The 15833-nt window shown below is 47.2% G+C and overlaps 1 protein-coding gene across 2 annotated transcripts in view; it reads left to right on the top strand.

Annotated features, from left to right (window-relative positions):
• Positions 1–15833, top strand: part of MAP2K3 (mitogen-activated protein kinase kinase 3) — a 70342-nt gene that overhangs the window by 38282 nt on the left and 16227 nt on the right. The window contains exons 1-2 of one of the 2 annotated variants that reach the window (XM_060260780.1): positions 1677–2070; positions 14661–14684. In XM_060260780.1, coding sequence (XP_060116763.1) covers positions 2055–2070; positions 14661–14684 — 40 coding nt within the window. In that variant the 5' untranslated portion in view covers positions 1677–2054. Of the gene's footprint in view, positions 1–1676; positions 2071–14660; positions 14685–15833 lie in introns of those variants that run through there. The other variant, XM_060260781.1, reaches the window with a different exon arrangement.

Below are 15833 nucleotides of genomic sequence, written 5' to 3'. Positions count from 1 at the left end.
GTATGCATGTAATTCGTCACATTCAAGGGAGTGGATCCTCACGGAGCTCTCTATTTCCTGCTGCATGCATCTCATTCGTCCCATGCAAGGGAGTGGATCCTCACGGAGCTCTCTATTTCCTGCTGCATGCATCGCATTCGTCGCATTCAAGGGAGTGGATCCTCACGGAGCTCTTGATTTCCTGCTGCATGCATCTCATCCGTCGCATTCAAGGGAGTGGATCCTCACGGAGCTTTCGATTTCCTACTACATGCATGTCATTCGTCCCATGCAAGGGAGTGGATCCTCACAGAGCTCTCTATTTCCTGCTGCATGCATCTCATTCGTAGCATTCAAGGGAGTGGATCCTCACGGAGCTCTCGGTTTCCTGCTGTATGCATGTAATTCGTCACATTCAAGGGAGTGGATCCTCACGGAGCTCTCTATTTCCTGCTGCATGCATCTCATTCGTCCCATGCAAGGGAGTGGATCCTCACGGAGCTCACTATTTCCTGCTGCATGCATCGCATTCGTCGCATTCAAGGGAGTGGATCCTCACGGAGCTCTCGGTTTCCAGCTGCATGCATGTCATTCGTCCCATGCAAGGGAGTGGATCCTCACGGAGCTCTCCGTTTCCTGCTGCATGCATGCCATTCATTGCATGCTGGGGTGTGGATCTTCATGGAGTGGTGGCTTTTGTCCTGCATGCATTTCATCCATTGAAGGTTTTTTGCTGGAATAAAAGCTTGACCCTCTTTAAGGTTTATTGGCAGAAGAGGACCAAAATTTCCATCCAGATTTCTCTGGTTGCCAGCTCTGGGTCAGGAAATTCCTGGCGATTAGGGAGTGGGGCCTGGGGAAGGGGGGGTTGAGGGGGGGATAATGCCCTCAATTCCACCCTCCAAAGCTGCAACTGTTACTGGAATTCTGATCAGTAGACCCCACCAGGGGGTTGGCAACCCTTCAGATTTCTGGAATGAAATGTTTTTAGCCTCTCAACATTCCCCTCGCCTGCTGTTCATCCAGTTATGGCATTGCTTGAATAATCCAAAACTGCAGTCTGTGTGTGTGTGAGTTGGGTGGTGAGTACAGTTGCCAGCCTCCAGGTGTTGGCTGGAGATCTTCTGGGATTGTAACCGATCTCCAGGCATCAGACATTAGCTCCCTTGGGGGAAATGCTGGTGGACTGCAGGGCACCATACCCCACTCTCCCCAAGACCCTGCCGTCCTCTGACTCCGCCCTCCAGAGCAGGGAGAAGTAGTCAATAACCCGGATTCCCTCTTGCGCGGCCAACAAGGGCCCCCCACCGGAGGCGGCTTCTTGATTTTATTTTAATAAATTGCTGTTCCCCTGCCCTCCCCTTATTTTGCCCCCAACTATATAGAAGCAGCCGCGGCGGCGGCGACTGGGCCAGGCTGCCGGAAGGCTTTCCCAATATCTAACCAGGTAGGAGCCGCAGAGACAGGCGGGGCGGGGAGAGATTTCGTGAAAGCGGAATCGTGGCGGCGCCGGCAGCCAGTCTCCGAGGGGCGGCCCTTTTCCGGCCGTCCCAGGCTTGGCTCCGCCCCAGGGCGGGCGGGGCTCTCTCTCTCCTCCTTGCAAACGGCCGGGCCTCCCCTTTTGGCCCGGCTCCAGTTTCCTGTTTGACGTCACCGCCCGCAGTTTCTTTTTGGGTTTCCCCCCCCCTTTACAACTTGTGCAGCTTTCCAGGCGTGATCCGAGCTGCTGCCGACGCCGGGCGGGGAAGGCGCCGCGCTTTTGCTCCCCTCCCTGCAAGAAGGGCCGCTCGACCTCTTTCCCTTCCTTCCTCCCTCCTTGCTTAGAAACCCGGGACTGTCTTCCTTCCTTCCCCCCCTCCCCGGCGGAGCTTGCAGAAGAAGCGTCTCTTTCTCAAGGTTCTAGTCCGCCGCGGCCACCCTTGCAGCCCGCCGGGGCCGTCTGAACGGCGCCGGCTTTTTTTGCACCGATTTTTTGAGCCGGGGGCGCCTTTGCTTGCAGGGCGCGGGTGGGAGGGGGGGCAGACCGGCTTCGCGAGGCGTGCCGTCCGCAGTTCTCTCGCTTCTGGGAAACCACCATGGACAGAAAACAAGGTCGGTGTGTTGCAATGGCTTTGCATTTATTATTTTTTTCCCCCAGTTGCATGCTGAGGGGAGAGGGGGGGAGAGAGACGGGTTGCAACTCAGAGGCATGCCTCCCTGAGGTTTTTGGTTGCCCTACACTGTGCAGGGGTGGCCCACGGTAGCTCTCCAGATGTTTTCTGCCTACAGCTCCCGTCAGCCCCAGCCAGCATGGCCAGTGACTGGGGCTGATGGGAGTTGTAGGCAAAAAACGTCTGGAGAGCTACCGTTGGCCAGCCCTACACTGTGCAGGGGTGGCCCACGGTAGTTCTCCAGATGTTTTCTGCCTACAGTTCCCATCAGCCTCCTCCAGGATGGCCAGTGGCTGGGGCTGATGGGAGTTGTAGGCAAAAAAAAACGTCTGGAGCGCTGCCGTCGGGCAGCCCTGCCTGCAGAATTGCATGTTTTCTCTCTCTGCCCCCCCCCACCCCGCTTCATGCAAACCGGGTCCGTTTTGAGCTATTTTTAAAAAGGAACTTCGTAGGAAACTTGCGGGGGGGGGGGGCGGGCGGGTTGAAATGCTATCCCGAGAGCATGCAAAAAAAAAAAAGTTTTGCGCGGGGGGGCGGGGGGGGGGATTCCGGGCGGTGTGCAAGCATTTCCCTCCCTCTCTCTTTTTGGCCTGGCGCATTACAATTCAAAGCACGTCGGGTCTATCCAACAAAGCGCCGATTCTTCTCCCCCCCCTTCAGACGGGAGGGGGAGCGCGTTACAAATTCGGATTGTCGCTTCAAGCTTGGTGACAGGTCGCTTTGGGGGGGGGGGGAGGGCTCTGCAGCTGCTGCTGCGTTGGGGTGTTTTTTTTGGACAGGCCCCGGTTTCTTGGACGGGAGAGGGGCGCTTTGGGCGACCTGCCTTCGCTTTTCCGCTTCTGCTCCTCCCCCTCCCCCCAACTTCTGCAAACTTTGAGGCTCGGGCGGGGCCGGTAAAAACTTTTCGGGTGCCCCCGCCAACGCATTGCAGTTTTGCAGAGTCCACAGTTGCAACTCAGACCAGGTTCAAGCGAACTGTCCCCCCCCCCCCCCCCGTCTTAAAAAAAAAGAACCAGCAGCCGCCCGTCAAGTTTGCAGGAAATTGGCTGGCCCAGATGCGGCCTTCCGTGCGTGGCCCGGTGACCGTGACCCGCTGTGAAGGGAGTTGCTTCTGCCCGTGGAGAATATAGCCCCCTTTGTGGGTTGTAATGCAATCCCCACCGCCAGGGTTCCTTTCCTTCCGAAGCATATCCAAGCGCACTCACTCTGCATGCCCGACAGCAGACCTCTTTCTATGTCAGGGGTGGCCAAGGGTAGCTCTCCAGATGTTTTTTTTTTGGCCTACAACTCCCATCAGCCCCAGCCAGCATGGCCAGTGGCTGGGTCTGATGGGAGTTGTAGGCAAAAAAAAACACCTGGAGAGCTACCGTTGACAACCCCTGTTCTGTGGCATTGCTGGTGCCAAAATTGTCTGTGCCGAAATATGTGGACTGTGCTCCTGGAGTGAGTTACATAGCATGGGGAGGGAGGGAGGGAGGGAGGAGTCTGGCTTCGCAGAAGGGCTGCAAGAGAAGGCTGTGTTGTCTCTGTGGGTTCAGGGAGCTGGAGTCTTGCAGGATTGGTGCCAGAGACAAACATCTCTGGAATGTGCATGAGCATTTAAGGTTTCCAGAACGATGGCATCGTTAGAGACTGCATAAGTAGCAAATTGCAAACGGGAAAGGCTTGGTATTCTCCCCGCCCCGTAGATGCATGCAGAAATGTATATATAGAAGTCTCGTGTCCATAAAGTTTTTGCTAGGATATACGTTATATCTCCCAATTCCAGTGCGTGGATAATTTTAACATTTGCAAAGCATTTTGTTCCCTGGGGCATTCTGAATGCTTCGTTTGCACTATAGTGATGCCACTATGAGGTAGGCCAGCCTTATTACAGCATTGTTACAAAGTGGGGGCCAGGGGGGAGGCTGGCCGATCGAGACCAGAAAGTTTCCAGGTGAGTTCTCTGTAGACCTACCACCTGATTCAAGGGCTCATGCCAGCCTGAAGCACATGCATTGAGCCATAACATTGGCTCGCCGTTGTAGTGTTGGGGGTGGTGGTGGTGGAACGGGCACTGATATTATTCATGACTGCAGTGATTGGAAGCCGGGGGAGGGGCAGAGAACTATATCTTCCACTGGGTCTTGAGTTTCAAGAATAGTGATAATTCAGGAGTGTTAGAATTTCATTTGCAGGGGTGCCCTTAACACCCATTCCACAGCCTCTGCACCAAAGACCCTCCCCATCTCTGGTTCTGTAACCTGTTGGCTTCTATGGCAAGGTCCCAGGGATATGTGCCTCTCCCTCTTCTGTTTCTACTCCATAACAGTTTTTTGGGAGATAAATTTGGAGTTAGTGCCGAGCTGATCCCTTTGGTGTCCATGCTTGGTAAAACCTGGGTTAAGTTTGAGAGAGGCTTTGGCTAAGTGTTGGAGAAAGCAGCTTTCTGTTGGCTGCTTCAAACACTTGAATCATTCCGTTTGGAAATACTTCTCTTTCCTTTCTGCCTAAGCATCCGATTAAAGCAGTGACAATAAAGGAATGCTGTATAGGTTTTCAAAAATGATTAAATAACTCAGGACTTGATGAATCCCAGGTGCTGGGTCGCCACGGTGCCTAGAAGTTTTGTTGCAGCACATAGTGTTTTAAGCAGTTATTTCTTGTTGTGGTCCTCAGAAGGTACAAACTTACTTCGCATCCGATTGTGTTCTCCTGTGTGACACTAGAATTATATGTTCATGAATTTCTTCATGTGCCTCATTTATGTTAACTTTATGCTATTTGGTGGTGTTAGATAAAATTAATTTCTTAACCAGTTGCTTTCTAGACTGGCTCCAATATTCAAATAACAGAGCTTTTTTAAAGCAATAACAAAGTTATGAGGAGAAAGATTAGGATTAGATGTTATCTTTTTTGCCATGGTGAAAATAAACACAGTAACCCTATATTTATTTACAAGCTACAACAATTTTGCCATTGCTTTGTTAAAATAATGAGAAACGGTGAAGAATTTAGGATTAGGTTTTGTGGTCACTAAAATATGAAACCCTGAAGGCTAAGGAAAATGAGTCGAGCTCCTAAATTTTGGGGCTGGTGCCTAAAGCTGAAGAAAATTTGTCAAAACCTGATATGACCAATAGCAGCAGCAGAACAAATTAAAAGGAAGAACTCCTCACTTCATTCCAAAAGCTTATTTGATTTATTTACACATTTTATACCCCACCATTCTGCTCTCCTAAGGACCACCAATGTGGCTAACAAATTAGAACGTCAATAATAAAATCATATTTTAAGACTATTAAAATCACCCCTCTTGCTCAATATTTACCTTTTAGAAAAAATGAGAGGGCACCAAACCTGAAGGAGACCTGAAACTGGTGTGCCACCACTAGGAAGGCCCTGTCTTTGTGCATCACCCTTTTCAGTGCTATGCTGCTGCAGTGATTCTGGTTTCTTAGAGGATCTTCTCACCTCACCCCAGATTCTGGCCCCTAAAACAGTGTTCCCTCTAAACTGAGTTTAGTGTGAGCTAGCGCAGTTTTTTAGCCTCTGGCTCACACATTTTTCCTTAGCTCAGCAAAGATGGCGCCAGAGCAAAACTAGTTTATACAGTAGCCAAATTGCTCACTCACTTGAATGCCAGTAGCTCATGAAGTAAGATTTTTGCTCACAAGACTGCAGCTTAGAAGGAGCATTGCCCCTAAATTAATGAATCTCCACTCACCTGCGTCTTGGGAATCCAAAATCTGTCTGACTGAGTGTTTAGCATAGCAATAGGAGTCATGCAGCCCATGTTCCGTATTCAGTGTGCAGCAAATGGACATGGTCATGGAACTCTCGTGTGCCGGGTTCTGGATTCTGCAGGGGAGGCAAAGGTTGGAAGCAAAGGGTATTCTCTCATCTGCTTGCAGAGAGTAAAGGAGCAGTGCTAGGGAAAAAAAATATTAGAAGAGGCAAACTTCTATTGCCTGGTAATAAAAAAAGGATTATGCCACAAGAGAGACGTACTGCATGACTATTATCTTCAGGGCTTCTTGATCTAGATTATCTCCCCCCCCCCCCAAACACACATACACCTGGGGACCCTTCCGTAACTTGGAGTGCAGAAACAAATTGGCAACCCATATAACTGTTTTGTGACCGGTAAGTTGTATCAACTGACATCAGTGAACGTGCTATGGTTTTCCTGCCCCAGTTGGGTTTTCCAGGTTGTCCCTAAGGGCAGCCCCACATCAAATACACTGTGGTAATCTAACTTTGAGGTTCCTGTGGCATGATCAGCTTGTTTGCTTGTCAGTTCCAGTATAACCCCAAATGCCCTCTTCAGGGTTGAATGACTGATAGTAGATATGCTTGGGCAGGCAGACGAGTGAATTTTTTTGTGGGCTAGTAACTTGGAAAAACATTTGCAAGGATCTGTTACATGCTGCACCGTAAAGTGAGTTGTGTTAAAGCCCAGTGTATCAAAAGGCCTTTTTGTTTTGGTGACCTGTGACATTTAGAAGCCTGTTACAAGGGGATGAAAGCCAGAAAGCTCCAAAACGCTTTCTGCTTCCTGGTTGGCTAGGCAAGGGAAAGATCATAATTCCCCTAGCAATCCTATTGATTTGAGGGGAATTGCCTGTGCAGAATTCCTGTTGGGGGGGCAGAATGTTAGGTTCTGGATGTTTTGTTTTGGTCTCTGTGTCATGCCCGGCTTGCACCAGCGAGTATTTGGAGAAGCGTCAGCTGAGAGTAAATCTCCTTGTGCTAATTATAGCTTTTCTTCACCCAGCCGGACTCCGGGTTGGGAGAGGGATATATAGAAGAGGGAGGGGGAGCTGCAAGTCTGGAAAACCATGGCAGCCTATTGCCAGGCTTGTTTGCAGGCTTGGAAACAGAAGGTGGAATTTCCAGCTGAGCCTGCTGGGTTAGGGTCAGGTCATCAGACGTGCATATTTCCATGCATGTTCCCTGCTCCAGGTGTCAAGAGATTTCTTGGTCAGGAGGGTGGAGATCACAATCCAGCGCGATTCCAGCTCCACGCTTTTCACCTTTGGAGTGTTGCAGCCAGCCCAGAGAAAAATAAAATGTCACTACCATGCAGTAGTGTGGATTAAGCCATGGTTGCATGGTGAGGAGCCGTGTGGAATGCGGTCGAGTGCTTTCCTCGCACTCTGTGGGATTCCAGTCCCTGGACCATGGAGCCCTGGAGAAAAGCATGCTTGGCTTAAAGCATCACATTAGCCCTTGTGATGGTTGCATTGGGGTTTGAAATGTGCAGTTGGAGATTCAGAACCCGGAATAGAAATGGGTCCCAACAGAGTGATAGGGTAGATAGACTGACTTTGCTTTTCCTACATTTGAGTGATACAGTGTGCATGCGTTTCGCTTTTGTGGACCGGCAGGATGCAGCAAAAAGTGGTACTGGACGGGGTGCATCGTTTTGAGCATTCGTGGCTAGTTCCTGGGGATACTGCAGAAGTCAAAGAGATAAGTGAATGCAGTTGCCCGAGGTCAAGCGCCACTGACGGGCAGTGTTTGCATGCAAAAAAAAATAATTTAAATGCAAAAAATAAAGACTGTTGCAGAATAAATTATGAGCAACATGCATAACGTGCGCTGTGCAGAATTTGGTTTTTCTGGGTGGAGAATGTGATGCGGATTATCCAGGTGGAGAATTTTACTTCTTTCTTGGTGTGCGCTGCTCGTGTGAATTGCCTACTTTCTTGCTGCTCTAAATGCACCCTTTTGTTCTTGCTCTGCCCCTCATTCCTCAGACCTTGCATGTCATTCATGTCGGATAATCGTTCCTCCCTGTGCAGCCTTCTGAATTCTGCCAAAGATCCAAGAAGCGAATGAGAAGCTGTTAGCTGCACATTTCTTTCATTGGTGTAAAGTCAGAGGGCAGAATAAGGTTTATCACTAGCTCTACGAGTTGTCAGAGCCCAGAACAGACCGCACACCCTTGGCTAGGAGAAGATTCTCCGGGCTTGGGACCAGACAGACCAGCCGTGCCCGTTCATCACGCCTGGTGACTCAGGGATGGCTCACAGTACCAGTTCAGTCCTTGGCAAGGCCACGTCCCTGCTGGCTTTCAGCCACATCAGGTTTTTCTCTTTTTTGGCATGCTGCTGTTGGCCTGTGTGTAACCTTCTCGCATTTTATCAAGAGGACTGCTGATATTGTAATGCCCCCCGTATAGATCTATGGTGCACCCCGATTTGGAATGCTGTGTACAGTTCTAGACTAGTATCTCCAAAAGGAGATTGCAGAGCTGGAAAAAGGGCAGAAAGGACTAGGGGGTTAGAGCACTTTGCCTAGGAGGAAAGGCTGGGAGTTGTGAGTTTAGAAAAGAGATGGCTGAAGGGGGACATGATAGAGGTTTATAAAATTACGCATGGGGTGGAGACAGGGCCGGTTTCAGGGTGTCTGGTGCCTGAGACGAGGCCCCACCCCCGCACCCTTCTTCTCTCGCCCTCATTGAGGAAGAGAACCATGGTGGCGGCACCTGCGCCTCAGAGTGCCCACTCCCTGGCTGCCGTCACTTCCGGAAGCAACAACGACTGGGCAGCAGGCTCTGAAGTGCGCTGCCGTGCTCACCCATTTCCCTCTCCAAGGCGGTGAGAGTAGGCAGGAGGGCCCAACTCGATGCCTCCCCAGGGCCACACCCTAGGCAGCCTATTTGCCAGGCTGGCTCTGGGTGGAGACAGTGAACAAGGATAATTTTTTCTCCCTCTCTCAAAACACTGCCACTTGAGGGCATCCAATGAAACTGACTGGCAGTAGGTTTGGGACGGACAAGAGGAAGTACTTTACATAGAGATCAATTAAAGTGCGAGATTTGCTGGCAGAGGGTGCCGTGATGGCCACAGGAATAAGCGGCGTTGAAAGGGGATTAGATAATCCCGGGAGGATAAGTCTGTCAGTGGCTCCTAGCTATGGTGGCTGAGGTGAACCTCCATGTTTGGATCTCTGGATCTCAGAGGGCAACATTGGGGAAGGCCTCATGTCCTGTGGTTGGCCCTCCAGAGGAACTGGCAGGCTACTGTGTGAGATTAGACGGACCAGCGCTCTTGTGATGTTCTTAGGACGTCTGCCGTTGGGGTCAAGTAGAGGCCCATATAACTTTGCAGGTTTTCCTTCTTTTATGAGACGTATTTGGCGCCATAATATTGGGTTATGATCTGCACCTATCTTCGGTAAGATCTCTATTTTCTTAGTTATAAGGCCTAAGTCCTTTGTACCCCATAACATGTCAATTCTGGAAAAAGTATTATGTTTTGCTGAAAAAAATGTATAATCTCGTACTTCAGGATTAAATTTTCTCTACATGTCTTCCAAGTTTTCTTGTTTAACCAGTTCAAAGAAGGATTTTGGCAATTTTCCTTCTTTATTGTTATTTTCCCCCCCAGATCTGTCCAGTGTATACTGAATTGTTCCATTAAAGTCTCCCATAATCATGACCTGGTCGTATGTCACTTCATCAAGTTGTTTTATAATGTCTTTTAAAAAACCATCTTTTGCACCATTTGGTGCATACAGTCCCAATAATAAGGTTTTTTTGCATTTATTATTACTTCTACTGCCACAAATCTTCCATCTTTATCTTTAAATATTATTTTTGGGTCCAATTCTTGTTTAATATAAAAAATCACACGCCTTTTCTTCTGTTCAGCCAATGAAAAAAATTCCAGTCCCAATTGTTTATTCCATAAAAATTTATAATCCTTTTGTTTAATATGAACTTCTTGTAAGAAAATTATATTACAGTTTTGTTTTTTAATCCAATGAAATATTGCCTTTCTTTTTTGTGGTGAATTTAGTCCATTTACATTCCAAGATACTAATTTATAATCCATCATGGTGCAAATTCTTTATTCTCTTCATACAATTTACGCAGCTCCTGTGTATTTTGTAATTGTAATCCTTCTTCCTTGTAGCTCAAAGCTCAAACCTTCAGGTATTATCCACCTATACCTCATTCCATTGTCGCATAGTTTTTCTGTTAATTTCTTATATGTTCTCCTGTCATTTATCACTTGTCTTGGCAGTTCTTTCATTATTCTTACTCTGCTTCCTCCCACTATCAATGTCTTTTCAAAATTTTTATTCAAGATTTTCCTTACCATTTCTTTTGTCATATATCTTATAACCACATCTCTTGGTAAGTTATTTTTCTTGGCATATGATGAATTCACTCTATACATATAATCATGCATTTCTAAGCTTTTCAATTTCTTTTTTAAAGTCCTCAATATCTTTTTAAAGTTCTTTTTTGCAAGCATTTATCATCTTTTCCACCCCTTTCATCATGCTAGCTTCCATTGCTTCCAACTGATCTTGCATCTTCTCCAGTGAGGCAGCCCTTGCATGGGTTACCTTTGAAAAATGGCTGTCATACAATCAACTATTAAAAATACAAAGTGGCAAAATAGAATTGAAAACTGCTGTTGAGTTGAATAACAAATACGATTGTTTTCAAATGCAACAAATAAAGAGTTTGGTGGAAAATGATATTAAAACTGAAGGAATAAGACGAGAGAGAGCAAACAGAAATGGAAAAAGTTCTGCTTGGAGATAATGAAAAATTAATTTCAAAAACGTATAAGTTACTTTTAAAATGGTCTACAGAAGATGAAGTAGTGAAATCTCAAATGATTAAATGGGCAATAAATGTGAATAAAGAAATACAGATGGATACATGGGAATATTTATGGAAGAATTTTATGAAACTTTCAGCATGTCAGAGTATTAAAGAGAACTGTTTTAAAATGATGTATAGATGGTATATGACTCCTAAAAAATTGGCAAAGATGAATAACAAGATTCCAGGCAGATGTTGGAAATGTAAAAAGCATTAAGGTTTCTTTCTACCATGTGTGGTGGACTTGTGAAAGAGCGAAAAAGTATTGGCAAGAAATTTCTAGGCTCTTGGGATATGAATTCAAGAAAGCTGCAGAGACTTTTCTGTTGGGATTACAAATGGAAAAATTTTCAAAAGAAGATAGAACTATAATTTGGTACTTGCTTTCAGCTGCTAGGACACTATATGCGCAGTTATGGAAGCAAGAAAAAATACCAGAAAAATGGGATTGGATTGTAAAAGTTATGACATGGAGTGAGATGGACAAATTAACAAGAACTTTAAGAGGCTATGATTTAGAAGATTTTAAAAGGGAGTGGAAAAAATTTAGAAGTTATGTAGAAGACGAGTGGAAAGTAAAAGGACTTTGGACAATTTTTGATAATGATTAAACTTTAGAAGAAAGAAGAATATTAATTTTAGTTCTTAGGAATTAAGGGTACCTTTTAATGTTAGTATTTTGAGTAAATAACACTGGCGGGGGTCAAGTAACGGGGGAGGGGTGATTAGAAAGAAGCATATGGGATACATGAAAAGAAGTTATTAATGGAAATTGTTACCGTATGTTATCAATAAAATTGTTTAAAACACGAGATGTATTTGGTGCTGGCTGTTACTGCAATGCAAGTGTTTCAAGAGCGATTGTTTGAATGTTGTTTTAACATTATTACAATGAGATTTTTGCAATATTTCTTGTCCATCAGGTCAAGCCAGGAAGGAAGTAATGTAAATCTGGGTGTGGGGTAGTGATGGAAAGAGTTGCCAAGTCACAGCCAATTTGTGACAATCCCGTAGGGACTCTCACCGGGAGATGTTGCCTTTTGTGTCGCAACCCTGGCCTTTCTTGGTGGTCTCCCACCCAAGTACTTACTAGAGATTCGATGAGATCAGGCTAGCCTGGTTTATATGGACTTTGAGAGGTGGGGGTGGGGCTGAAAACCTTCACTGAGCCCACTTTCTCTTTTTGAGGGTAGTTCATTGAGTGTTTCCTCAGTCTTGCAGGTGAGAGCACTCTGCGGCAGATAGTTTGTGTCTGTGCCCTCTCCTCTCTCTGGTGGAACCACAGAATCATCTCTCCTTGGACAGTGGGACGGCCCCTGGGGAACGCCTGAGACCAAAGTTCTCCTCTGGCTAGGAGGGGATCATTCTGGTCTGGAATGATTCAGGTGGCGGCAGTAACGGTCACCTGTCGCTCAGGCCTTTGCCTGTTGGAGCCAGGCTTGGAGACTGGGTGACTTGAACGAGCATAACCCCCCACCCCATCCCTCCCTCCCCTGCAGATGTCCCGGCCACATTCTGAATCAGCTGGCACTGATTGGCCAAAAAAGAGGCAATGCTCTTTGCTCGGCTGTGTTTTGCAACTTTGGAGAAGTAGTGACCTCTAGTGGTCAAAAGAGGAACCCCACAGCTAAGGACTCCTTCAGAGGTTGGAACTCCGGCTCAACCTGCAGGGTTCAAAACTGTTGGGTGGGTTTGTAGTGCAAAAGCTGCCTCCTGAGTTTGGGCTGAACCAAGTATGGGGTGGCTTTTGTTGCCTGGGAATCCCAGTCGCTGCTAGCACTTTTATCAAAGATGGGATAATGTGGCAATTGCCTATAAAGGGGACTCTATGCCAAGTTTGGAGAGCCAGTTTGGTGTAGTGGTTAAGTGTGTGGACTCTTATCTGGGAGAACTGGGTTTGATTCCCCACTCCTCCACTTGCACCTGCTGGAATGGCCTTGGGTCAGCCATAGCTCTGGCAGAAGTTGTCCTTGAAAGGGCAGCTGCTGTGAGAGCCCTCTCAGCCCCACCCACCTCACAGGTTGTCTGCTGTGGGGGAGGAAGGTAAAGGAGATTGTGAGCCGCTCTAAGACTGTCCTTGAAAGAGCAGCTGCTGGGAGAGCCCTCTCCAGCCCCACCCACCTCACAGGGTGTCTGTTGTGGGGGAGGAAGGGAAAGGAGATTGTAGGCTGCTGTGAGACTCTGTCCTTGAAAGGGCAACTGCTGTGAGAGCCCTCTCAGCCCCACCCACCTCACAGGTTGTCTGTTGTGGGGGAGGAAGGTAAAGGAGATTCTGAGCCGCTCTAAGACTGTCCTTGAAAGGGCAGCTGCTGTGAGAGCCCTCTCCAGCCCCACCCACCTCACAGGCTGTCTGTTGTGGGGGAGGAAGGGAAAGGAGATTGTTAGCCGCTCTGAGACTCTTTGGAGTGGAGGGCGGGATATAAATCCAATATCTTCTAAGTGGAGGAGGGATGGTGGCTCAATGGTAGAGCATCTGCTTGGTAAGCAGAAGGTCCCAGGTTCAATCCCTGGCATCTCCAAAAAAAGGTCAACCTCAGCTTGAGACCCTGGAGAGCTGCTGCCAGTCTGAGTAGACAATACTGACTCTGATGGACCGAGGGTCTGATTCAGTAGAAGGCAGCTTCATATGTTCAAGTGATAACAGAATAGCAAATTGTTTAGGAAATTAGAGATGTTATGATGGTCCAGAAGATGAGACACATAACACTAATGGATCTTTCAGACTTTGCAAAGGGTCTCCTAATATGTAGGGTTTGATTCTGTGGAGTTCTTTAAATTGCACCCGGGGGGGTGGGGGGATTGGCAGAAAATTACCCTCTGATAGGAAGATACAAATAAAGCATTTAAAGTTTTAGAACAAAGTTTGAGTCCAGTGGCACCTTTAAGCCTAACAAAGTTTAACTCTGGGTAGAAGCTTTTGCCCGCGCTCAACTCAAAACCTTATTCTGTTGCGTCACACCAACCTGGCTACTCACTGGAATCTGTTTAAAGGTTTGTTAGCTTTCAAGGAGGAGAAGGCATGGCTAAAAAAACGGCATGTGGAGTCATGGGAGAGAGCAAAAACCTGCAAAGAGTCTTCAAGAAGATATTTGCCATTGTCAGACTGAACAGCTTCCCGTCGTGGATGAAAATGGTTTTACTGGTGGTGATGGTGGAAAGGGCCATTAAGTCAAAGCTGGTGTACAGAAACCCTGTGAGGTTTTCAAGGCAAGAGAAATAGTTTCCAGTTGCCCGCCTCAGCATAGCAGCCCTTGCTGGTTTCCCACCCAGAACCGACCCTGCTGAGTTTCCAAGATCTGATGAGACTGGGCTAGCCTGGGCCCTGCAGGTCAGGGAAGGGTCTCTCTCTCTCTCTCTAGACAAGAATTTTAAAATATTGAGCCTTCTTTTAAGAGCAAGAAATTTACACCGTGGGCATTGAGATTGGTGAATTCTATACATCCGTATTCTGTCTTATCCTGGGATAACATTTGCAGTTCTGGGACATGCAAAAAGGATATTATTTGAACAAAAACCGTTCCATGGAATCATAGTAGGATTGGCAGAATATTTGGACACGGAAACGTAGAGATGTCATTCATTTGTGTGTCGTCATTGTACAACTTGGAGCGTTTTGTGTAGAAAATCGGTTCTTGAAATGGATCCTTGAAAACGTTGCTGGCTATGAATGCAATCTGCCGTCTTACCTTAAAATCTGCGTACCTTACATTTTGAATGTCTGCTGTAGATAGTTGGACTGGATCATACACAAGATTCCACACACACACCCCCAGTCGCCTTCACTGCAAAATTCTTCATATGTTTCCTGGTTATTTATTACGTTTAAGAACTGCATGGAATCCTGGCTGAAATTCACTACTTTTTAATCTGCATTACACCTATATGAACATCTAATCTGTTCCCCCTCCCTTTTTGTCTTGTAGATCCCAAGAGACCAGTGAAAAAATGTAAGTTAGGTATGTGGCTGTTTCTTTGTGTGGGAACGGGGAATTAGGCATAGTCCTTGCCCAACTAAGCTTAAGGTTTCTGAACTCCTGTGAAAATGCTTTCTGTCTTCCTCATCATGAGGCTGAAAAGCTTCCATCAGTAGCTGCTCTCAGACTTTGCAGCCAAATGCTGTTTCTTGCCCGGAATCCTCCGGGTTGCTCCAAAAGGCTTGCTGAATGGAGCACAAGGAGGTTCCCCAATGTGGTGCCTCTCAAGCATTTTAGAAAGTGGGCAGGGTCAGGTGGGGCTTTTGCCCAGCACGGCTTCTGTTTGGCTGTGCAGATTTTTAGAAATACGGCTTTGGCTGCAAGTGCTACCCCAGCGTGAGGGTCTCGACTGCGTGACTGAAGGAAGCTGCAGCAGCTGTTTGGTGCCCACCTCTGCTTCGTGCGGCAGCTGGGTGGCGGCTGCGCCCACCGCAGTGTCAGGATTCCAGATGTGCCTGCAGGCTCGAAAAGGGTCGGGGACCCCTGGGATAGAAGAACCCTTTGGGCACAGTCCAGCTGGGCGTGTGTAGTCTGTATCTCCTGGCCCAGATAGTGGGGCAGCAGCTCCCTGACCCCACAGCCTCTCCAGCTTCTGCAGGCTCCCTCTTAGGGGCACAGAGAATCCCAGAGTTGGAAGGGCCCATACAGGCCACCTAGTCCAACGCCCTGCTTCATTCAGGATCAGCCTAAAGCATCTCTGACAAATAATCATCCAGCCGCATTTTGAAGACTATACAACCAAAAATGCAAGCTAGTGACCAATTTACTAAGAAGTAGAATACAACAAAAAAATGCAGTCCAAATGTCCAAAACATGTACATTCAAAGTCCCAAAGTAGTGTGGTGACCAGCCAATCGATTTAAGTACAAAAAGCCTCATGCTGAGCTTGTAACCGATGTGAAATTGCTGCTGGAGACGCTCTGCGTCCCTCTTTTTTGGAAATTGTATAAAGAATCTATATAATTGAATCAATATTGGTCCCAGGTCTGATGAAGACTGGAAAGAAACGTGTACTTAATCAATTGGCTTGTCACCACACCACTTTGGGACTTGAATGTACATGTTCTGGACATTTGGACTGCATTTTTTTTGTTGTATTATCCATTATAGTGACCTCTCTCG

The sequence above is a fragment of the Heteronotia binoei genome, chromosome 20 (assembly GCF_032191835.1).
Source record: "Heteronotia binoei isolate CCM8104 ecotype False Entrance Well chromosome 20, APGP_CSIRO_Hbin_v1, whole genome shotgun sequence".
In the NCBI taxonomy this organism is placed as follows: Eukaryota; Metazoa; Chordata; class Lepidosauria; order Squamata; family Gekkonidae; genus Heteronotia; species Heteronotia binoei.
This window is presented reverse-complemented; position numbering and strand designations above follow the sequence as displayed.